General features: G+C 42.8%; 1 protein-coding gene across 1 annotated transcript; it reads right to left on the bottom strand.

Annotated features, from left to right (window-relative positions):
• Positions 1–613: 613 nt before the first annotated feature.
• On the bottom strand, positions 614–23,845 carry ZNF598 (zinc finger protein 598, E3 ubiquitin ligase). The gene is made up of 12 exons (XM_073361713.2): positions 23,481–23,845; positions 17,285–17,397; positions 15,152–15,281; positions 12,725–12,936; positions 11,197–11,414; positions 10,514–10,631; positions 8,174–8,352; positions 7,239–7,320; positions 5,723–6,477; positions 4,271–4,406; positions 2,862–3,006; positions 614–2,680 (listed from the first exon to the last, which is right to left on the bottom strand). Exons 1-12 carry the CDS (start codon positions 23,658–23,660, stop codon positions 2,333–2,335), a joined length of 2,616 nt encoding a protein of 871 aa, XP_073217814.1. The 5' UTR covers positions 23,661–23,845; the 3' UTR covers positions 614–2,332.
• Positions 23,846–24,121: the final 276 nt, after the last annotated feature.

Here is a 24,121-nt window from a genome sequence, read left to right as displayed (position 1 = left end):
ACGGTACTTTAACAAACAGTGCTTCTTGGGGCCATTCATGTAAAAAAACGAACAAACAAAACCCACCTCACAACTGAGGCTTAAACGATGGCCTTTTCATGCATCAACTTGAAGCCCAAATTTAGCTGCCTGTATTTTGTTGCAATATGCATTTAAACCTCAGATTCTTTAATAGTTTTTAATATCAAACTGATACCAAATGTGGTTTGCGAATTTAATTTTTCCAGATACCTCTTTACAAGCAGACCGTTTCAAAGAGTTGCAGTTGTCAATAACCCTACGTGCATTGTAGTAGAAAGTGGACTATGTATGGAAGTAAATAAAAATGTTTACAATTTTTGTATCGATCTTTGGAAAGAACAGTCGGTGACTGTGTATTGTCAGTGTCCGTGTACCAACTGCAACTTATTTTCAATAAAGATTTAAAAATCAATAGAAGTGGCCTGAAAACTCCAGTAATACTTTCTTTAATTATGTGAGCACATGGAACAATGAACCGACATCAGGCTAGAGAAATGGGTCACTTCAAGTTCTCAATCCCCTAGGTGGGGGCTACGTAACTGTTTGATAACACAGAAGAAACTAACTGAAAATAAAGGGAAGACATAAGATGTTCTTTCAAAGAATATGCATTTCATCACCTCTGAACTTTACAAACCAAATTAAGTGACAAGGGGAAAGCAGTTTACATCATGGGTCAATTGCTTATAAAAGTGTTATGAGCAGCCAGCAGATAAGCATGTAAGTGCTTCATAGTAAAAAGTACTTTTTAATGGTGGCAGCATGACAAACGTAAAAATACCAATCTCTATTGCAATGGAGAAATGGAGATTTAAAATTTAGGAACAATAATTTGAAAACATTAACCCTTGCTATGTATACATGCATCATATACACCATCATGCAACAAGATACACCCCTTAGAAAATCATTTTTCTTCTCCATTTCAGAGGATATAGCCTGGCCCTATGAAAAATGGTACAAGATCAGGTATTCAAAAATATCCTGAGTTCTATGAAAACAAAAACCCACAGATAGTGCAGTCTGGCATCAAGCAAAATCAATAATAAAAGAGAAGGCAAAGATAATTAATTTCTGTAGCCAAGACTAATGCTTCAACAGCTCAAACTCAGTTTCATCAAAGTGCTGCTTAAATAAATGCACTATCTTGTCGCTCAAAAATTAATTTTAATTTCTATTCCTATGTGTTAAAAATTAAACATGGTCTGCCATGATTGGTGTGTATCGGACACTAAGAAGCTACAGCTATGAAAGTGCACTGCAGGAAAGCTGCTTGGAACTCCCTCAAGTTAAAGCTGCTGCTGGAGGAATTGCTTCAGATGATAATCAGCCCCTTTCCCCAGCCCCTCCGGTTGGGATTTATAAATGCCAAGTGGTAGGAGCAAAGCTCCTCCAGACTGTTGTCACCAAGGGAGTCCAAGGAAGTAAAACACTCCTACAATTCTTAACAGCTTATCCTCTTCAGTGCAGACCACTGTAAAGAGATACATGCACTTAAAGGCACTGCAGAACAACAGAACGGTCAGCGACCAGCAGCATTTCGTGTTCCAATATGCCGTTTGTTTTGCATTAACACATCCAAGAAATCAAACATGGCAGCTGTTAAATAAAATTATGGTGAAGAAAATGCCCTTTGAAGAGAATAAACCTTTGAACACTACTACATGCAGTACTACAAAATAAGTTTCTTTAAAGAACACGATTACATAGAAAGTCAGAGGCAACTTCAAATCCCAGGTTCAACTACTCACAGAGAAAGATCAGTCCAATTCAAGTAGCAGTATTTCAGCTTTCAGCCAGGAATATTCCTTGCTATATAAACAGCCAGGTGTTTACAGCAACATTTTAATGGTCTTATTCACCAGTGTAGCAGCTTCCATCTCTCTCCCGAACTCTGCACCAATTACCTCCCTCACTCTTTGTAGCCACAAAGACAGAATATTAGCTGTAACCAGAATAGCAAGGAAAACACTGCAGAGCTGTTTCCACCAATAACAATGATATAGTTCCACCCTTTAACTGTAGTGTCTTGCAAGGTGGAAGGTGGCCACTCGCCTGACGAACCTGCAGTGTTAGCCTGTTTCCAATCAGGTGTTTAGGAAGCTAACATTTTGGGTGTTAACTAGATACAGGTTTAGTCCAGTGATCCCGTTACACAGCTCTTTTAGGCAGGGCTGCACTGAACCTCCCAATGCTAACCTGTGTAAGACTACTCAACTGGCCCTCACAGTTGGCCGCACTACACTGTCAAACCTCGTTCCGAAAAAGTGCACGTTTAAGATTGAGACTGTTTTATTGGTCTTTGTGAAAGCTAACTGATGATTCTGCTGATTGCTTGTAAGGAAGGGAATTCTTCATCCTCAATATGCAAAGCTTTGTGGGAGGCTATGTCCTGCTGAGTCAGCACTTGCTGACATGTTGGGCAGATGCAGCAGTACAGGTCAGAAGCAGAGTCCATTTGCCAGACATTCTTTTTGTTCTTCTTGGGTTTGTTTGAGCCTTGTTTCTCCTTAATTCTGAAGTCATTGTGAGCAGAAAGCAGTTCTTGTTGCTTAGCTGCGTCTGGCAACAACACCAATAACTCATTAAAGATTTTCGTGAAGTTCTCTCCAAGAAGCTCTCGGCAGCTTTGGTAATACTCTGCCGCAGAAATTAGCCCCTTTAGTTAAAAGAGAATCACGACAATTAGCAATGAAAAGAAAGAGTATACTGACCAAGGGTGAAATTCATCCCTCGGTACCTCTAACCACTCAACCTCACTGTTCATTTGTTGCCTCAATGCTCAATGAGCTGACAACCAAGTAGGACTTCAAATATTTCTAAGGGTTTCCACTACTTACCTGTCTGAACTGTCCAGAATGAGTTTTAAATTTATTGAATCTAGACTCATCGCTTTGAAGAAATTCCTTTATAGACTGTATTAACTGAATGTTCCTTTGCTGAAAATTTTCAGGTATCAAGTAAGATCCTCGACAGGGTTTTGGCCTGCATTTGGAAAGAAAGTGAATTAACACCTCATGCAATGGCAAGCGACTGAAAAATGTCTTAGATTTGTTACAATGGCCCTTGCCAATCTCTCACCAAGGGGTATGCTACCGCTTCACCCAATTATACACGGAACTCCCACTGGCAACATGCACCCATGCCATGGAGATGGGTGCATGTTGCCAATGCTCCCAGTTCTTCCTAGATGGGGAGAACACGTAAAATGCAAGTTTAATCTAGTCTTGATCCAAACTCGCCTGATCTGAAACATGCTTCATACAGTGTGTTAATTAACTGGGACCAAAGGGGAGTTATTTACAACAAGAGATGTCTGCATGAGGATGACTGTTATCTCATGGTAGCAATTTTAATGGAAAACAAAAACCCCCTGCCCCTTCTCCCATCCCACTGTAGACATGGCCAAAGAGACCAACCTTGGAAAGGATCAGAACCAAGAGTGGCATTTAGAATACTTTGTAAATTTCCCCCAAAAGCAAGTTCCCACATGCAGACAAATATTTCTTTCTAGTAGGTGAGTCATAGTGATCTATTACAAGGCTGCAGTATACCGCAGCTACTAGAGTGGAGGCAAATTCAAGACTGTGCTTATTGCTCCAGCAGTAAGGATTCTGATATGCCAGTACGGAAGCAGAATGGGAAAAGGTTTCTGAGCTACTGTCAGAACCCAACCCACTGCCCAAGTTACTTAAACAGCCTGGTGGCATCAGCTGGAACCTCCACAAATCCCAGATAATTAAAAACCCACCTTCAAATTCAGCTTGGTGTTTACAACCTATGGGTGTGGGTGTCTTCTGCAAGGAACTTTCATATGTTTGTGCAACACTAGAAGTGAACAGCTTTTTCTGACAGCAAGTCATGCTTCCCTTGGTGAGATGGAGTCACTATGCAAAGGTTTTAAGGATTTCTCGCTGTAGGTTTAGGGACAAATATGAGGGAGTCTGAGCTGGTCCCCCGCCCCAAAACATACATGTTGTATCTGTTTGGACTTGCTCAGATTCAGACCTATCTACCAAAATGTAACTGACACCTACGTCTCTACACATCACCAGGAATCTGACTTACAGACCCTACAACAGAGATCTGAATCAGGCCCTTACTTTTGTATACTGCTGGCCTCTTAAACCTCACCTGTTCAGGCTAATTGCCCCAAAGCAGCATGCAATATTAAGAACCCCTACATGAGAGGAACTGAAACACAGATTGTGTGTACACTAATGTGAATTCTCGAAGCGCTTTTACTTACTCGTTCAGAGATGTAGTGACAGGATCAGAGACATTGGTGGATGGAATAACAGTAAAACCTGGAGGTGGTTTACTAACAGGCACTGACAGCCCCGGAGGCGGAGGGGGACTCTTTAATAGCCCCACAGAGTTAAAGCCTAGATTAAAATAGCACAGAATGGGGAGGAAGTTAGTGCACTGTCTATGCTACGCAGCCAATCATCTCTCAGATCCACTCCTTCCCTTCCCTCAAAAGTCTGCAGACATGATACATTACCATTTATAAGATCCAAACAGCTAAACAGGTACCAATGTATCTGAAGACAATTCAAACTAAGGGATTAATCTGCTGTTTTACAGGCCACTGATCCTAGTCCGACCAAGAGATGCTACGAACTGACTGTTCTTCTGACACAAAGTTAAAGCCCTAACTATTGATTTACTGCTTCCAACAGAAAGTGAAGTGCAAACACGCACTGGTGGAAAACACACGTTTACATAATGGAACAAATGGCAAGGTCACAGCTTTACTCCACCTGAACCACACAACCGACATTTTCCAGCAGGCTGCCATCTGGCGTTACACGTAACCGAGAGCTCTACTACCAAGGCTTGGGGCATTGCCACCTTCAGGAGATGCAACTGCCCTGTGCTGCATTGGGTGTAGGAGAGACACTGAACTACCGCAATCTGAAATAGTGGCTACCAGCTCTCAACCTCTCCGTGATATTTTCCTCCGAAGTGCAGATTCTTCCCTGCCATTTAGGTCATTCTTTTGCTCTGGGAGAGCTCTCAGCATGAGTTTTCCACTAGGAAGGCAGCAGGTCTGGGTTTATGAGTGAACTGCCCTATCTATTCGCTATGCACACAGACTACATTAAACTACACAATTCTAGGGGCTTGATTCACTATTGTGTTACTTCAGTTACACCCATCATAGCACCACTAAAAGCCAGGGCATTACATCCATGTAAAGCTAGAGTAACTGACGGATCAAGCCTATGTGTATTTATTATTTGTACTATGATCGTGCTGCTAGCTACTGTCCACACGTAGTAGAAAGACAAACTGTCCCTCCACAAAGGAGCTTCTAAACTAGCCCTTGGAATACCCAAGCGCACAGGTCCACCTGGTATTACTCATTAGACAAGCAGGAGTGTTCGGAGGCTGGCTGCTTATCTACAAGTTACCCTAAATGCCAGACAGAACACAGCAGCTCTGCTGTTGAATGAGGCAGGTATTTCCCAACATTTCAATGGAATTTTAACAGGACAGGGCCACAGGGGAGGAGTTCAAGCGGCTCAATGCGGTTTGCTGGGCTAAAACGTTTCTACTTTACTCTCTAGCCCTGCGAGCTACTGTTCCCATTTTAAGAGTAATTTTGGCTACCCATGGAAGCCACTCCTCTCTCTTGCACGTTTCACCTAGCCCATTTATTTGACCTAGTCAGAATGGGACTTTTTGCAGGGGTTACCTGGTGGTGGTATTCTAGATGGTCCCGAGCTCCCGAGTGCTGGGAAGTCTTCCTGAGATAAAGTCACTGGAGGCTTTTTAAGGCCAGGCGGCTCTTTGGATGCATTACAGATTGCTACTGATTTTTCCAAGTGACCGTTCATGACAGCTGCGGATCTGTCGGAGAGGTGGAGATTTGCAGGGGCACTTGGAGTCTGCTCAGCTTCTGCCAGTTTTTCCAAAGCCGATGCAGGAAGCAAAGTCTCCTCTGGCAGCTGGGGGGATGATGCTCTTTGCTTCTCAACTCCCATCTTCTTTTTCTTGCTCACTTTAGTAAAAGTCTGTGAGGTGGAAGCTGCCAGCAAGGAGGATACATCAAACATTGTCGGTGTATTTCTGATCTCCTGGGTCGTCAGGCCACTGCCACTGTCTTCGTCATCTGACAGGGAGAGTTTACTGCTCTTCCTGCTTCCTTTATTGCTGTTCGAGGGTGCTGGTTTTTTGGCCAGATGGTTTGAACTGGAGCTGAGGGAAGTGACAGCTTTAACCGCGCTTTTATTGGAATTGTTGCTCCATGCAGATGTGATGTTAGACACTGTTCTAGCATTAGGCCTCATTTTGGACACCAGAGCCGGAAAGTCCTCCTCTTGAAAGGCTGTTTTCTTGGCAGAAACTGTGTATGTTAAAGACACCCCAGAAGCGATGGTGGGTGCTGCAGAGGAGGAAAGGCTTGGGAAGTCTTCTTCCTTCAGCTTCACTGATGCTGGCTGAGCAGAGCTGCGGGAAGGAAAAACATTGTGTACAGCAGTCACAAGGTCAGCACAGAGGAGGCACAAATCCACTGGGCAGAAAGAGCTCAACATCTAACTGCAGTTTTCCCTCAAAAATACTATCATTTAGCGGAGGTGTTGAGACTCACAGGTAATTGTGGGTAAAATTAAAATGCATGTGTGCTTACAAATAGGTCATGGGTTACAAAAGCCCTCCCATGAGATGTCACACTGCAAGTCTAGTGAGACTTCAGGAGCACATTGTCTGGGTCTGGACTTGGACACTGCCTTAGAAGGCTTGCATTCCAGACCGGTACACAGCAGAAGCAACCACAGGCTTTAGAGTGGCACTCCAGTAGCCACCAACTTTGAGACGGTCATCCGGTAGCCCCTTTAAGGACCACCACTGGCTTCAGAGGAAGACACACATCCATGCTCCCACAGTACTTGCTGGCTATCTGCTGGAGATAAACTGCAGGGTTAGAAAAGAGTAGTGGTCCAAGAGGATGGGATATGGAATGATTAGAAACTTATATGAAGCAACCTTTAGATCAAGCAAGACATGGGAAGTGATAGCCTACACCTCGTCAAGCAGTCCCAGGGAGGCCACATGGGAGGTTTGCGTAGCCAGAATTTAGGGGAAGGGGGAGTAATTTCTCAGAAATAATTTAACTTCAAATTACCTGTAGAACTATTATCTGCCAAACTCGGAACCCAAGTGAGCTTATAAATCAGACTTCACTTTGCTACGATCTTGCACAAACTTACCGTTGCAGAGGCCCTGCTGCTGAGCCAATCGCTGGAAAGTCATCTTGGCTTAAAGCACCATTAGCAGCTGCTTCTTTTGGAACTTTGACAAAAAGACCAAAGAAATGCTCTTAACTAAAATTCATTCATTTCTGCCTGGAAACTATCAACGAGCATCAGGACACCATAACTAATTCCGGTTTTGGTACTTTATGCCACTCTTGACTGTGATATTCTAATTCAGAAAAATGGACGTGCATTTTAAACTAATGTAAAAATGCACTTTTCCATTCTGATAACTACATTTGCTACTGTTTCCCCATGTCCTGGGTTTAATTTGCAGCATATTAACTATAGTCAAGAAGAGTGACACTAAGCCACTGGTTTACGTATGACAGGTTTGATTCTTGACTCCAGATATAATCCGAATAAATAGAGATGTTAATGCCATATGAGTCTTCAATGTATTTTATGATACTGTAACAGGAATGTTTCGCACTTAGGTTACAGAATGACATTAAAACACCAATACTTAGTATATAATATTTAAAGCCTCACTTGAAAAAGCACAACATGGCAGGCCTTAGCTTTCCGATTCTAGCAATTTTACACCAATATTGGAAATTAATTTCTTCACACTAAGGGAGACATCCAACTTAGAAAGGAGCGCAATCTAAACCTACCAGTGTCTGTACGCCAAATCAGGATGTTGTACACACTTTGATTTGATTATTTTGGTTGTTCGAGTATTTCTGCCCAGATCCATTTTAAATATGAACACACTGCCAGAATCCCAAAGGAAGGAATGACACTCAGATATGTTTCAAGGCAGACTAGCTGGGTTGGTCTCTTTAATGGCCAAAATCAGTTCTTTGCCATGAATTCCATAACCATTCACACCTTTGCCCATGCCTGTTGGAATTCTCTACAGCCATCAGAACCCGCACACAACTAACCTGTGGCTTCATTTGAAGGCTTTGGCACTCGCTTAGTGTTGGACACTTCTGGATCCCTCAATTCTTCTTTTTTACCTCGACTGCCATCCTCTTTATCCTCTACCTGTTTCTTTTCTTCTTGCCGTTTTGCTGCTACTGATGCCCTGACTGCTGCTGCAATATCTCGGTCTTCTTCTTCTCTATAAGACAGGACAAGTTTTTTAGGTCTAACAGAAAGGACTAATGGGCTTTTAAGCACCTTTGTCTCTCACTCCAACTTCCACACCTTTAAATTTCATATTCAAACTACTTTATGTCAACTGCCTTATGCTGCCACCTGCTGGGAAAGGTTGCAAGTGAAACTCAACTTAATTCATATCATCACATCCAGGTTCAGGCTCTGGTGAAACAGGCAACATTCATTCACCAGACTTTTAAATTCCACATATGGTGATAACCAATATCTAAGTACAGCATGAACCAGGATGAGAATATCAGAGATGCATGGGAACACTAGTTTCTCCCATTCATTTTCAAGGTACGAAAACCTCATTTGTATGTCCAAGTAACTCAGTGTAATATGACAGGTTTCAGAGTAACAGCCGTGTTAGTCTGTATTCGCAAAAAGAGAAGGAGTACTTGTGGCACCTTAGAGACTAACCAATTTATTTGAGCATGAGCTTTCGTGAGCTAAAGCTACAGCTCACGAAAGCTCATGCTCAAATAAATTGGTTAGTCTCTAAGGTGCCAAAAGTACTCCTTCTCTTTTTTCAGTGTAATATGGTTCATCATGAACTTCCAACACATGCAAGATCCACATGCGACACACCAACGTATATGGTGCCTGGAGATGGATTTTCCCAATGAAGTTACCAGTAACAAACGCACCACTGACTGCCCAGCAAGAAAGAAAAATAGACATACAGTAGGTATAAAGCTCTTAGATACTGTGTGGATGAAAGGAGACGAAGTGAAATTTAATTTCAATACTTAACCCTCTTCTTTTTCCAAAGCACAGGCCAACCAGAGACCTGTTAGTTCAATAAAAAAAGCACGATCCTTAGAACAGGAACTTAATGACTGCCCAAACCTAAAAGGTCCGCTAAGCCTGCAAAGGCATGTCAGTTACTTCAGAAAATCCTACTCAAAAAAGTCAGGAATGAAAATAATTATCTTAAATCAGAAAATCCTCAGTTATACTAACCCACATGTTGGAGAGTTCAGGATAACAACTTTAAGATTACAATGCCCATCTACTTTGGCAAGTGCAGAGTCAAAACTTCATGTAAAATACTTTTGTTTAATTGTGTGCGTGGTGCCCAGACTTCTAATGAAAACTAGTCACATCCCTATCTAAGGAGTTGGTACTGTAGTTTCCTCATTTTCCTCACTTTCCTCCTGCCCTCCCACCAAAATACCATCATAGAGGTGGGACTGGAAAAGGGACCTCAGTAGGTCATCTTGTCCAATCCCCTGTACTCAAGGCAAGACTAAGTAATAACTAGATCATTCCTGACAGGTGTTTAATGACAGATTAGACAAAGTCCTCTCCTGATGGAGGTTGTTCCAGTGCTTATCTACCCCGACAGTTAGGACATTTTTCCTAATGTCCAAACTAAACCTCCCTTGTTGCAATTTAAGCCCCTTGCTACTTGTCCTATCCTCACAGGTTAAGGAGAAGAATTTTTCACCCTCCTCCTTGTAACAACCTTTTACGTACTTGAAAACTGAACTGTTATGTCCCCTCTCTGTCTTCTCTTCTCCAGACTAAACAAACCCAATTTTTTCCCATCTTCCCTCATATGTCATGTTTTCTAGACCTTTAATCATTTTTGTTACTCTTCTCTGGACTTTCTCCAATTTGTCCACATCTTTCCTGAAATGTGGCATCCGGAATTGGACACAATACTCCAGCTGAGGCCTTTTTAGTGCAGAGTAGAGCAGAAGAATTACTTCTCGTGTCTTGCTTACAACACTCCAGAATGATGTTCACTTTTTTTTCCAACAGCGTTACTCTGTTGACTCATATTTAGCTTGTGATCCACTATGACCCAGAGATCCCTTTCCGCTGTACTCCTTCCTAGGCAGTCATTTCCCATTTTGTATTGTGCAAATGTTTGTTCCTTCCTAAGTGGAGCACTTTGCATTTGTCCTATTGAGTTTCATCCTATTTACTTCAGACCATTTCTCCAGTTTGTCCAGCTCATTTTGAATTTTAATCCTATCCTCCAAAGGACTTGCAACCACTCCCAGCTTGGTATCGTCCACAAACTTTATCACTCTTTACAAGTTTATATCATTTAAGAAATAAGAAAATATTTCACCTCTGCAGTAAGTTCTACAGCACACGGGGTTACTCACCTCTTGTATCTCCAGCTCCCTCTTCTGTTTTGCTGCCCTCCTCGGAGTCCCGATTTACCTGGTCGTCCTTGCCTGTTATATCTGTCAACTTCTTCATAGTCCTCTCCACCCACAACACCTGACCAGGAGACATGTCCAATCATTCGCTCAGTTGTTTTTCTAATCTAGGAATGTAACACCATCGCTCCATAGATGATTGAAAGATACTAAAATATATTAGTACAAAAGGACCTTTCCTGACTCTCAATCAGCAACCACTGATTTTATAAAACCAGCTAGCCTTTACCATTATTGCATTAAAATGCATTAGCAGTATATGGATTCCATATATTATGGGACTGTGATTCAAGTTTAGGACAAATTTCATCTTGATGTGCAGAGATTTCTATGTACAGCTTCCAATAACATAAAAAATATCCATGTATTGCCCCACTCTTAGTACCAGATGCACCCCTGGGAGTACCATGGTTGTCACTCCCTTCATTCATATTACTTGTATCCCAAGCAATTCTAAGGTAGATCAGAAAGTCAGTTGTGAAAATAATACCCCTATTTTGAAATGGGATGTAATCAGTTTGCAGTCCACAAATGGCCAACTTGCACACCGAGTTTCTGAAAATGTTCAAAGCCTTAAGAAAATAAGAAGGTATTTCTGGCAACTTAGTCTTTCCAGTCTGACATACCCTCATTCCTCCGTTGGTGCCTGGGAGCATAGTTGAACTGAAGATCAATCTGTCGGTTCTGTCTGGCCTCAGCCCTGTTTTTGCTGTGGCAGGCTGTTTTGTGTGCTTTGTAATCTATTTCTGTACGGAAAGCATGAGTGAACTGTTCTGTACTGCACTGTCCCTCTTCACAAAGGAAGTGCTTTTCACGGAAGTGTTCGCGAAGGTATTCGTAATCACTGGGAAGAGGGCAGAAATTGATTGGTTAGTTCAGCAATGCAGTCAACTTAAAAAAATTGTTCATTCTTTAAAAACACTTTGAGTGTTGTCACTCCATTTTGCAAACTCTAGAACAGCGACCTTCTGCACGCACTTCTCTGTGTGTCAAGACACAGAACAGTTTAATGCATGTTTCAGAGAAGTTTAACCAAATTCACTGCACGATGCCTCACTGACCATGTCACATTAGCCCTGAACAAAATCTCCTCCATAAAAGGAACTTTTATTCAGACCTACTTTTCACCAAATAAATCTTAGACCATTGGCTATTATGGGCTTATGTAGCAGAGCTGCAGAAACTTTCACAGAACTGCACTCCAGAGTCTAATTTTTGTTTTTAGCCTTGAACTGTGAAGAAACCTTAAAAGCATGAACTGGATATAAACGGATGAAGGGCTGTCTGAATCTGCAGACAGTCTGAAGCAAGATCTCATACATGTGAACTGTCCCACCCATTGTAGTGCTTTAATATGGAGCCCTAAAGATGACAGTTTAAATGTCAACATTTAAATTATTTGTAGTGAAATAATCATCAGCAACATCCATCTGATGTGTTTGTCCAATAATCCTAAACCATCCATTGTGTCTTCCTAAGTCTCAAAGGCTAGTTTCCCAAATATGGCTCAATTACCTGCCAAACCCCCAGGCTTCCCCCATGAGAATTAAGTACCAGCAAATTCACTTAGAAACTGAAAGTGAGGGAGCAGTAATAAATACATTGATTTTAAACACAAAGAGAGAGACCAGCTGCTGCACTGATTAAATATTTCTTTACAAACCTCCCTTCCTTTATTAAACGTAAATGTAGCCATAGTGGCTCAGCATTCCAGTCTGCCACTGAGGACTGCTGCTGAGTTCAGAGGGATTGCCTCTTGCCACAGCATTTAAGGCCAATTCGCTGCACAGCACAGGGTCTAATCAGGATCTCTCATTCATATATACAGTTTTATACAACTTTTAAAACTCAATGGCTCCGTTTGCACTGATATAGCGCTAAGCAATACATACATCCCATTTTCAGTAAAGCATGTCTCTGTTGGCTTCAGAAGAGTCAACCAGCCAAACAGAAGAAAAGGTGGGTCTGTCAGTCCCAGGGTTCCATCCTCAATACAAATTCTAACAAAGATCAAAAGCAATCTGCTCACTCTTGCATTGGGTGCCTTTGGACAACCTACTCTCAGAGACTGAAAGCAGATGCAATCACCTTTCCATCAAGATTTAAATCTTTTAATTAAATTAAAAGAAACTCAAGTCAGCCACTCTCACAAACCTGTAATATTCCTGAGCACCATCTGAATCACAAAAGTGGCAGAAATAGTGATCTCGTCTCAAGTGTTTCAATAACTCGTCGTTGTCTAAATAACGCTCATCACAAAATTTACAAAGGGGATGCCCACGATGAGATGTGTCGTCTGGGTCCCCATGTATTCGATGTCGAGCGAGGTCTTTGCGAGAATACCACTTACGTTCATGTGTAAAGATCTTAAAGAAAGAATTACCTCATGTCAACAGAGAACTACGCAGTTTACTGATGGAGTAAATCAGGTTCTACCAATCTTGATGTCATGGGCCAACGTTACTAGTCAAAGCAATTTCCCACTTTCAGGCTATGAACAATCTGTGATTAAATGGTTCCGTGAATGGGCGTAAGAATTCAAGTCCCTCTCCAACTTAAATCTCATTTACATTTCACTCACCTGGAACAATGAAAACAGACCAGTCCACTTTTCTCCTAGTACATTTTGTTTCATGTGCTAACAATGTAGCACAGTTTGGGTTACAAACTCTGTAGGAAAAGTCTTTAAATCTAAACCATCTTCTGAAAACACTTAATATTCTGCTTACCAAAGATTGGGCAAATGTAAATGAAATGAGTCAGCTGTTATGCATTTGGTAACAGTCCTCGTACAGCTACTGGGTGCCATGCTTATATACAAACATTGGCTCAGTCCACAACTGCTGCACAACTAGCCAATATCTTGTCACTACTGGCATGGAATTTGTTTCTCTAGGAAGAGAGCTTATAAAACTGAGGCTACCAACAAAATACACATATATACAAAAGACATTAGGCATTGATTTGATGTAACTGTTTGAAAGCGAACCAAAAAATTAACATTGCCAAATACTCTCCAAAAACTGGTGGTAGATATTCAATATATATCTTGTCTAGACCAAGGGTATTAAAGTCATCTTGGGCAGGGATTACTTTGGCTTCATTAACATCAACAGACTGAGCAGCTTTAATTCTCAATGGAACTAGGACCTTCTTTTCCATGGGCATTGTCCATATTTAGTTCTCCAGAATAAAAACGTTTATGAAGTGTTCGGAAAGCGTAAAGCACTGTGCAAGTGCTAGATACTATTACTGCTCTGGTTTCTTATCAATAACTAACTACAGACCCATTCTTTCTATCCACTGTCTACTTAAGTGCCCGCGTCCAGCCTGGTATTTCTTATTCAATATCTGTGAAAGTAAAAAACGTAATCACAAAATTGTGCGTGACGAGTAACAAATATATTTTCTTCATGCTCTGAAGGAATTCCTTCCCTCATTAACCAGTGCTGACAAGTATCATTCACGTTGGAGGTTAGAGGTTACAAGTGTTCTTTCAGCAGCAGCTGGTGATTTTAGCTGAATCACTTCGGCGAGAGCACTGCTCTCTACTCTGAAAGCTCAAATTTAATCTTTCGGATGGTATAAAGTATTAACTGTCTAGCTCTACACAGACTCAGACTTTAAGACCAGAAGGGACCATTATGATCATCTCCATTATGATAATCTAATCTGACCTCCTGCACATCGCAGGCCACATAACAATGGCCATTAAAAACAGAACCCATGTAAGAAAAAAGATGGCAATATGCAGTTTTAAGGCCCACTGTATAGTGACCTGTCAAGGTTACAGGCAACTCAGCTTTCCAGTGGAATCTAGTGTGGCAAAACAGGTGTTATAACAGTCAGCGATTGCATTGTGTGTAAGCAAGTTACGTACAGCTGTTTCATCCCATGTCACCACCACTTTATAGCAAGATACAAGATATCTGCCTCTGTACAGCCACACAGGGTAATGAAATGCAATTCTATTCCTTTTAACTTGCTCAGGTGATTTCTCATCATATACATGAACTCACTGCAAGTTCTAAATACTTCTGAGTTGGTTTTGCTCTTGAGGAGGACTCTGAGGTCCTATGATGCACCTTGTTCTCTGAATTGGCTCTGAACTTTTTTAGAATTAGTTTTTGGTTGGGTTTTTTAAAAACAATATAAAAAAAAAAAGAGAGGTTCTACAGAAAGCAGATCTCCATAGTCAGACTTTCTGATGAGACTGCAAGCAGGAAATTAGACCCATGCCATTAATCCACACCTGGGGTGGAGCTAACGTCATAAGGTTTTTTGAGATGGCTGGGCTATAAAGATATATATATTTAAAATAGAATCCAGACAGAAAGCCTTAGATTTCCTTAATTAACCAATTTATGACAAGTGGTGGTTATAAAATGCTGCAAGTCACTCAAACAGACTTGGGAAGGTGGAAGAAACTTCTACTAGGTCATTGATTCCATTTCTCCACCGTGTCCTTTTTTCCGTTCTGCCTCTCCCTCTCCAGCAAGTCTCCTACAAACTTAGTTTACACAGATTCCCATGCAATGAAGTCTCTTTTTCCCTGCCGTAAAGCACATTTTTATGGCTCACCTTCAGGTGTTTAACACATAGTTTACAACAGAAGAGCTCATGCTGTTTTCTCATGTGCTGTTCCAAGTCCACAATGGTGCTGAAGGGCCGCACATCTGGACACAGAGGGCATTCATGCTGCAGTAGCTTCCTAAAGGACAAAGATATTCAAGGAAGGTTTATCAAGGTTATTTCAAATCCTATCCCAAAAAACCTACACTTCAGCAAATGTTACAGTGAAAAGAAAAGTGTTTTATCTTTTTTAAGCTGTCACAGCAATTTGTAACTCACGGAGGTTGGATTATGCTCATTCCAAAATACCCTCGATCATTCCAGGAGCAAAACTGAAGTAAACTACATGGAAGCTGGAATATCAGGAGGGGGAGCAATACAGCTACCGATTGAAAAGTGATACAATACTAGAGTGCACGGCCTATGAGCAGACTGTAATGTGTTGGAGAATTCTAACACAAGGGTGTGTTCTCAACTTCCTCCACAGGTAATGGTAAAAAGTTTGCAGTTTAATTTGTGATTTGTTAAAATCCAACCAAGTTAAATCTTTTTGACAGGCGATAACCTCATGCAATATTGTATCTACATTATATAGCTGAAAAGTGACCTCATTTGCAGCTAATTCCATATGAGTGTAAGGGGGGGAAAAAGAAGAGCCCTGATCCTGAAAGAGGAAACAAGTAAAGCACCATTCTACAAGGTGACAGCAGAAGCAGAAACACAGTCCGCTATTAGGGAACAGTTTAATGGGTTTAGCTCCTGACTGTCATTCTGCAGCTATTCATGGCATTCAGAAACCTCAGCACAAATCACTGGGTTTGGCTTTCAAAAAATGTGACATTTCTAAACAGACACATCATTACAAAATGCAACTGCTCAGAGCAAATGTAATTTATTAATCAGAATGTATTTCCTACTTACCCTGCAGTCATTTACTAATAATAAGAGGCAACAAACAACATGTTTCTGGGAACACTTAGTACAGTAGAACCATATCTCACTTATCTGAAAACTCCTCACACAGTTAGTCTAGCAAAATCCCACAACATACTTCCATTTTCCATTCTAAGTCAGAAGGCCACCAAACCCACTATCCAATCCAGCAAACGCCAAGCCGTAAGAGAATACCAATGCACTTACAGAGTCCCATCCTTGGACCAAACAAGGCTGAATGCATTGCACTAGTCTCCAAGAAAAGGCATTGGCTGCATTTACTCCTCAGCCCTATGCCCTTCCATGTCCCGTCTCCCGTCACTTATCTTTCCATTTAGCTGATCCCCATCCTAAATGAATCCACACAAAAAACCCAAACAAACATTGAACTAACACGACATTTGCTGCCATTCCATTGTTCATTCTGCTTGTGTTACACTCCTTTCCCCCCACCAGTGTCTGTATTGTCTAATTAGCTCTTCAAGACAGGGACTTACAATCTATTTACTACTCCACGTGAGGCACTATACAAACACAATGAGGCCCCATTCTTGGTTGGTTCTTAAACACTATGAAAAAACATGATTAATAAATCAGGTGATGATATTGTTCTTACTAACAGAGACAGCACTAATATAAGGAGTAGAGGTCACTCAGCATCTTGCTCACGGCCGCAGGTGGGAAAGACGGAAAAGTGACTTTTAATGACAAATCAGATATTAAGCTGCTGAAGACCTAGGATTTCAGACTTAAGGAGGTGTCCGTTTTGCAGCCCCAGGTCTCTTGGACACTTCCAGGCACACACGTTCAATTTTCTCCATTCTTCAGCATGGTACAAAATACACACATTGCAATAAAATTTCCACAAGCTGAGTCTGCACTGTTTTACCTAAGAGCAGCATGCATTTCCTGTTGCATACTGGAGGACAAGATATTATTTTAGAGATCTCATATTAAAGTCACAGGCTACCTTCTGTACAGACTTGCCTGGGACCCTTTTTCTAATCTGTCTACCCTCATCTTTCTGAACAAACTCAATATACCCAGAAATCAACTGAAGATGCCAGGGTTGTTAGGCTAAGGCAAAACCACAGCTATAATCAAGGTCATCTCCTAGGTGTTCTTCCTGTAGCAAAGCCCACTGCTCAAGGGAAAAAGGAAGGGAAAATATGATAATGCTAGGAAGATGAACAGAATGCTATGTTTTACCTATACAGTGCAAAAACTTTTCCATCAGCAAAATAGATGTCATATTTCTTCTCATGCTGCAGCTGGTTAATTGGTATTGTTGAAAAAGATGCAAGCTTCCTTCCAAAGACCACCTACAGACAACAAACAGGAAAGATTAGAGAAAGCACATACGAAGTTGTATGTTATTTTGGTCTACAGTCGATCACCATTATAACCTAAACTTGTTACGAATACTTGTAAGTGTGTATTGAATCCCAGACATACTGAACACTTGTTTCCCACCCCACTCCGCATGTGCTGCTGGGAGATAATATAGTGAACTTTTATGATATAAGCGATCAGTGACATAAGGCAGAGTCTCGTCAAGGAAACAAGCTAACAAGAGTCAATAAGAAAAAAAAAATGCAAAAAAGATTTTTTAAAAGGATTAGTAAATTCAGATGCATCCTATGTAAGTATTGTTTACAAATAAACCAGCAGCCCAATAAAAAGGAAACATAATTCTCTTCCCTAATAAACAACCAGCCAAGAAACAGAGAAACACAAAGGAATCACACCAATAACGCAACAGTCAGAATCACCTGCACCAATTCAGACAAGTTACAGTAGATCTCTAGTTGTTTTTCAGTTGACACTAGGACTGCTATTGTTCATGAAATACCTCACAATAGCAGGTCTGAGGTACTGTGTGCCCGTGTAGTATGATCATTATGAGTCTACTGGCTTCTTCCAAAGTAATTTAATTTAACCAAAACAGTCTTCTCCATGACACATCCCTAAATGTGCATGAGACTCAAACAAGTATGGCCTGTTTTCTTACACCGTTACACACACTACACTGTCGTTCATCTTTAAACCTACTTTCATCCACCCCAAACACTATGCTGATTCTGTGACCATTACTTTTGCCACTTCCGTCTGCATTAGTGTGTCACCAGAGAAGATTTAGTCATACTGACGTTCCCAGCTGCCTTTCTTGATCACACACAAACACTGTGCTACTACCAGACCTAGTCTACGAAGCAACCCAGCTGGAGTGCCCATAGCTCCACTCTTTTTAGTCAGGGACTTACTTTTCGGCACAGCTTATTTGCAACAGCCTATCCTGATTTTTCCCCCCCCACACAACAGTACGACAGGGGGGCTAAAAGGGAAGTCTGTCGCCACTGAAAAACCAAGAGGATATCTGGAGCAACTATAAAAGAGAAAGGATGGCCAAATGCTTAGGACACTAGCCTATGATTTGGGAGACCCTGGTTCAATACCTTGCTCCACCAGAAACTTCCTGTGTGACCCTGGGCTAGTCACTTAGCTTCCTTATGCCTTAGTACTACCTCACAGGGGTATTGTGAGGCTAAATACACTAAAAATTGTGAAGTGCTTTGAGAGCTACTGATTAAATGTGTTATATAAGAGCCAAGTATTATTACAATAAAAGGATTGTTTGAAATAATTCAAACGGGTGAAAGATGGCATAAGGAACAAAAGCTGAACCCACAAAATATAGCAATTACTATGAATAATTACTACAAAACTGAATAGCTGCAAAAGTTAATGTCCTGTCCACACGGCTAAGATCAGCTGGTTTCAGCAAAGAGAGAAATTTTTCAGTTTGCTTCTCCCTTGGACAGCGGCCATAATAATAAGCAGCTGCAGCATGAAACTAGATGCTTAGGGGTAATAAGTCTACAACTCTAGGGTCTATCCCTGCGAGCATGCTTAAATTACAGCAGAGGCTCTTTCCTTGCCAAGCAATTCAACCTAAGCTACAGATGCACTATGTTTGAACACACTGGTACTCGACATCACATTCAGCCTCAGACAGCGTGAAGAGGACCAACAGAAAGCGTACCACCACATCAGACAGGTAGGCACACAAGTCTTAGCCAGCCGGAGTGGTTCCAGTCTGTATGCAACTGTAGATGGAAGGAACGCAGGCCATTGGAACAGCAAACCCCCTTTTATAACCTTGCCCTCAGAATGTTTGAGAACAGGGAGGGATGGGGCAGGAGAATGCTCCACCATCCAAGCTGCACTGCCAGCGCATCCTCGGAGTGGGAATATGTAAAGCAGTGGTTCCCAAACTAGGGGCACCGCTTGTTCAGGGAAAGCCCCTGGCGGGCTGGGCTGGTTTGTTTACCTGGCGCATCCGCAGGTTCAGCCGATCGCAGATCCCAGTGGTCGCAGTTCACCATTCTCAGCTAATGGGAGCTGCGGGAAGCGGCGTGGCCCGAGGGACATGCTGGCCACCCTTCCCGCAGCCCCCATTGGCCCGGAGCAGTGAACTGTGGCCAGTGGGAGCCACGACTAGTCAAACCTGCGGATGCAGCAGGTAAACAAACCGCCCTGGACCACCAGGGGCTTTCCCTGAACAAGCGACGCCCCTAGTCTGGGAACCGCTGATGTAAAGGCTACTCACAGAACTTACTTTTATCCCAGGCCTTGAAGCAGACCCAGAGGATTATTCACATGTGCAGAAACCACCACAGACTGAGACAAAGCTTTTATCCATTTTCTAAAATACTTTCCCCAGCAACATTACCTTCAACTCCCTCTAAGCTTCTTTGTAGGAGACTCATCTTTCCACTACCACCTTCATTTAAATGTTATGTTCTGAGATCAGACAGTTTAACGTCAAATAATCATTTCTCTTGCACTGCTGTTAGTTTAACTTCACGTTCCATAGCTGTGATCATCACTAAGTGAATGTGGAATGTCTACATTTATTCACTCTCCTGCTTCATGTACTTCAGCTTTATTCTCATTCCACCATGTGGATAAGACCACATGCACTTGACTCATTACATATTTACCAAGCTGCATTTCCTCACCCAGGTTGCCCTCCATGGGGATTAAAACAAGATCTTCAACCATCAGAGTACAACAAGACAAAGACAGAGCTGCAGAAGATGTATGTAGTCTGGATAAAAATCATATCAATATCCCTAACTAGGATTTTAAATAAAGTGGCATTCTATACTACTGTTAACAAATTTATGTAGTAGTGAGGAAAAACAAACAAATAATGGACTTCTGGCTTCCACAAAGTCTGGGTTTCTTATGCACATTGATAAAAGATCTTCACATTGCTAAAATGATTAGAGGAATTGAAAAGCAGCCAATGAAGTTTATTTGGGAGGAGCTCTTCATTTGGCAAGGAAAAAACAACTGTTCATACTTCATTTCCTAGCACCTACAATTCATTTTTATAATACCATTTCAATCATTCAATTTGGGTGTTAATTCTTATTCCTTAAATAGCTCAGATCTCTCCCCATGTCAGTGCTGCACAAATAACAAAAAACATTTTGAAGGCTGACAATTTTTAAATGTGAATTTAACATTCTTGAAAAACAGCTTGCAGCTCTGGAAAGTGAAGTCTTACTTATAGAACAGGAAGCACTAGTGCAAGCTTCTCCATGCTGCCATCAAGGTGCCTCAACTCTGACCCAGAGAACCTCCCTTTCAGGATAAGAAGGCTGTTGACTTGTTTACTGAGACTGCCAATGAAAAGTGGTAATTATTGTGTTCTTAGTGACCTGAACATTTTTCTTTGGGAACTGGACTGAGATCCTTCAAACTCATTCCACATCAATCACCAGCCATCAGAGGGTCACTACCAACCACTGCATCCGATGAAGTGAGCTGTAGCTCACAAAAGCTTATGCTCAAATAAATTTGTTAGTCTCTAAGGTGCCACAAGTACTCCTTTTCTTTTTACTACCAACCCTGGCTGTATTCAAACTTCCAACCTACAGAAGAACGGCTGATTAGTTCCCCGGCACTTCCAGTCCCCCAAGATTATATTCTTAATATTATGCAAAGAGAAATGCCTGCAGATATTGACACTCTGAGAAAAGTAGATGGAAAATACACTAAATCTAACATCAAGCGAGGACAGGTAATAGAATAATGGAGTAAATAGGAGTGAAAATATGAACTGCAGACAGGAAGGGCAATCCAGTGGTTGGAAACGGATTTAAGTCTGCAAAAATGGAGAACTAGAAAAGCAGTGAGGAACCATGACAGCAAAGAATGTAGCATGCACAAGTGGCAAGTAGTTTCTACCATGGGAGAAGATCAGCCTCTTCAGAACCAACTACCTTGGAAGTTCAGTTGTTCAGTATGGTTCCAATATCTTTTATCTCCACAACTACATACTAGGATGATGTCTGGACAAGTCAAAATTTTGTTGAGAAGAGAGGCAGAAATTCAGAAGAGGTCTGTTGAGCAGCAGAAAGCTAACACACAGAGGCTGCTCCAAAGTCACCCTGCATAAATTCACGGGTCAGAAAACCCAACACATTTCATTGTCTCAGTGTGTACCTTGGAAGTAATAATAATAAAAGGATATTGCACATGCTGAAGCATTATCTATATTGCCTTTTGCACTGACCCAGAAATCATCTCATCCTCTCTGAAGAATGCAAGTGGGAGAAAACTTTCTTATGTTTCAAAAATAAGTTTGTTTGCCACCTTGCTACATTCTTGCTTCTCTTCCAAGCTCCAAAGAGACATTCCAGACAATGCAATTAGATAACTGGATCCAGCTGACTTGCTCTCGTGCACTGCAGTAGGAGTTTGCAATACTGATTTATAAAAAAGGAGTAAATTTCAACATATAAAAAAGCACACTAAAGTTCAGATAAGGTTTTCCCTTTTTTAAAGAAAGTACTGCAGAATCCTCCTACTTGAAAGAGCTGTAAAAGTAAATACGGTCACTATCACGATGTTTTGTAATGCAGGACTTGCGCAAGTCCAGAGAGAGCACGTAAAACACCTTCCCACAAGCTTAAAATCAGAGCAAGAATCCAGCAAGGTGACAGGCAGAGTTATTGGTGTCTCCTTAATACTAACACTAGGGAACAAGGACAGGTTTACGTAAATATTTAAAATAAAAATCAAAGAAGAGAAATAATCTCTTAATACCTTCTCTGCTTTTCAATACCCTTCTCTTTGCACCTGAACAGTAGCTGCATCATTAGGGGCAGAGCTCAACGCCAGGCAATATACCTAGCAGTGAAGCTAGAAAGCTTTTCTATGTGAAAGAAATATAAAGAATCTCTCTCTAACTACAGATCTGATTTAGCCATAAACTATTTTGGATCCATCATCCCCATAGTCTGACCTTCAGCACAAATTTGTTCAGCATTTTAGTGGCCCACAGAAGTAGAACCCATTTCCAGAACAGCTGTGTGACCATATGGGAATGCATAGTGAATGCATATCTTTTCTATTAAAGTTTACTTTAACAAGCTGACAGAGTAGTAAACTTTATGGTCAGGGTTTCTACAACTCCATGAGTCCCAACACACTAATTCCCAAATTGGTATTTTTGTTAGTGAGACAGAAGGAGAAACCTCCCTTCCTCAAGCTAAACCGGCTTTTGTACTATTGGCTGTGCGTATCTTGGTCTCTAGGGTGTTACCAGACAAACAGGGTGGATCTGGGTCCCCACCCTCTCTATATAAGGCAGACTTTGCTCTTTATTACATTAATTAGCGTTTACAGTGGTGACAGCTTCACACACCAATTAGAACAGACAGATGGTCTCTGGAATGATAAATAATACTTAGCCCTTCTCCATGGGAACATGTTCCCATATTTAGCAAGGCAGGATTCTCCATCCTAGACCAGCGGCACAGAACCCATGGCAATTCAGAGGGAGGCAGGATGTCCTCGCGAGTACCCCGTTGACTGTGCAGAGCTGTGCACCGGGCAGCCCAGAGGGATTTCCAAGACGGGCCCAGCGCTGAGGTGTCTCTGATCGGGGGCGCGGAATCTGAAGGCCCCCCAAAGGGGGAGTCCCATACTCCAGACCCCCCCCTCCCCCTAGGCTGCTCACTTAAAGCAGCGGCTTGACCACGCGATGGCATGACACCGTCTACACGGCCCCAACACGTGGTTAAACCACAGCAGCGACTTGAGGTGCAGCTCCTTCAGCGTCCCTGCCCACAGCCCGACGGGCCCGGCCGGAGACGAGTGTACACGTGGGGAAAAAATCACACCCTGCCCCGCGGCTTGCACCAGGGGACCCAGCCAGGGCCGCCTTCCCCCTTCTCCTCGGGGCTACTCCACCCACCGCCCCCCATCCTCTCGCCCGGTCCAGTCCGGCCCGGCCCGGCCCGGCCGCCTCCTCCCCTCCTCTCCCCGGCTCCCCGCGGCCGGCCGCGCCCCGGCAGGCCCCCCTCCAGAGCGCTCCCCCCGGCCTCACCTGGCCCAGCTCCTCCCGGCACACCGCGCAGTACCGCACCCCGCACAGCGCCCGCATCCGCACCGAGCAGCGGTAGCAGATCGGGTGGTCGCAGCGGCCCAGCGCCACCACCTCCAGCTCCCCACAGCACAGCACGCAGAGCCCGTCCGGGGGACCCGCCGGGCACGGGGAGGCGGCCATGGCGCCCCGCACACGCCGCGGCCTAGGCCCCGCTCAGCCTAGCAACCGGCCCGGAGCACAGAGATCCCGCCGGCCTAGAGCGCCGCTCCAAACCGAACGGCTGGCACTCCTCCAACCATAGAGAGCCGGGGTGCCCGCCCAGAGCGCGGTCCGCCGCCTTTCCCACCGCACTGCTGCCAGCGCGGGCCTCGCCTAACCATAGAGTCCCCGTGGAGAGTACCAGCTCCAACCCTTTCGCGGCCAAGGAGATCGGGCTAGAGCGTCGCCGCTCCTTAATCTCGCTGCCCAATACTCCTCCAGCAGTCTGACAAGAGAGACGCAGCCTAGAACGCCTCCCCCCATCCCGGCGTCTCTCTACCCATCAGTCTCTGTAACCATAGAGAATGACTATAGAGTACCTCCGCGGTCAGTGCCCCCTCTAGCCCTGGCTGACTGACCTCCACTAAACTGGAGTCCTCCCC

This window comes from Lepidochelys kempii, chromosome 10, assembly GCF_965140285.1.
Source record: "Lepidochelys kempii isolate rLepKem1 chromosome 10, rLepKem1.hap1, whole genome shotgun sequence".
Taxonomy (NCBI): Eukaryota; Metazoa; Chordata; order Testudines; family Cheloniidae; genus Lepidochelys; species Lepidochelys kempii.
Note: the sequence above shows the minus strand (reverse complement) of the source record. Positions and strands in the feature narration are given on the sequence as shown.

Bases quoted from the DNA above. Each gene is read 5' to 3' on its own strand.
- ZNF598 (XM_073361713.2), bottom strand. From the start codon at position 23,660: ATGGCCGCCTCCCCGTGCCCGGCGGGTCCCCCGGACGGGCTCTGCGTG. The intron at 10,632-11,196 runs GTATGTCAGACT...TCTCCTGGTCAG, and splicing joins GCACCAACGGAGGAATGAGG to GTGTTGTGGGTGGAGAGGAC. The intron at 7,321-8,173 runs GTTAGTTGTGTG...TTTTTGTCAAAG, and splicing joins GCCTTCAAATGAAGCCACAG to TTCCAAAAGAAGCAGCTGCT.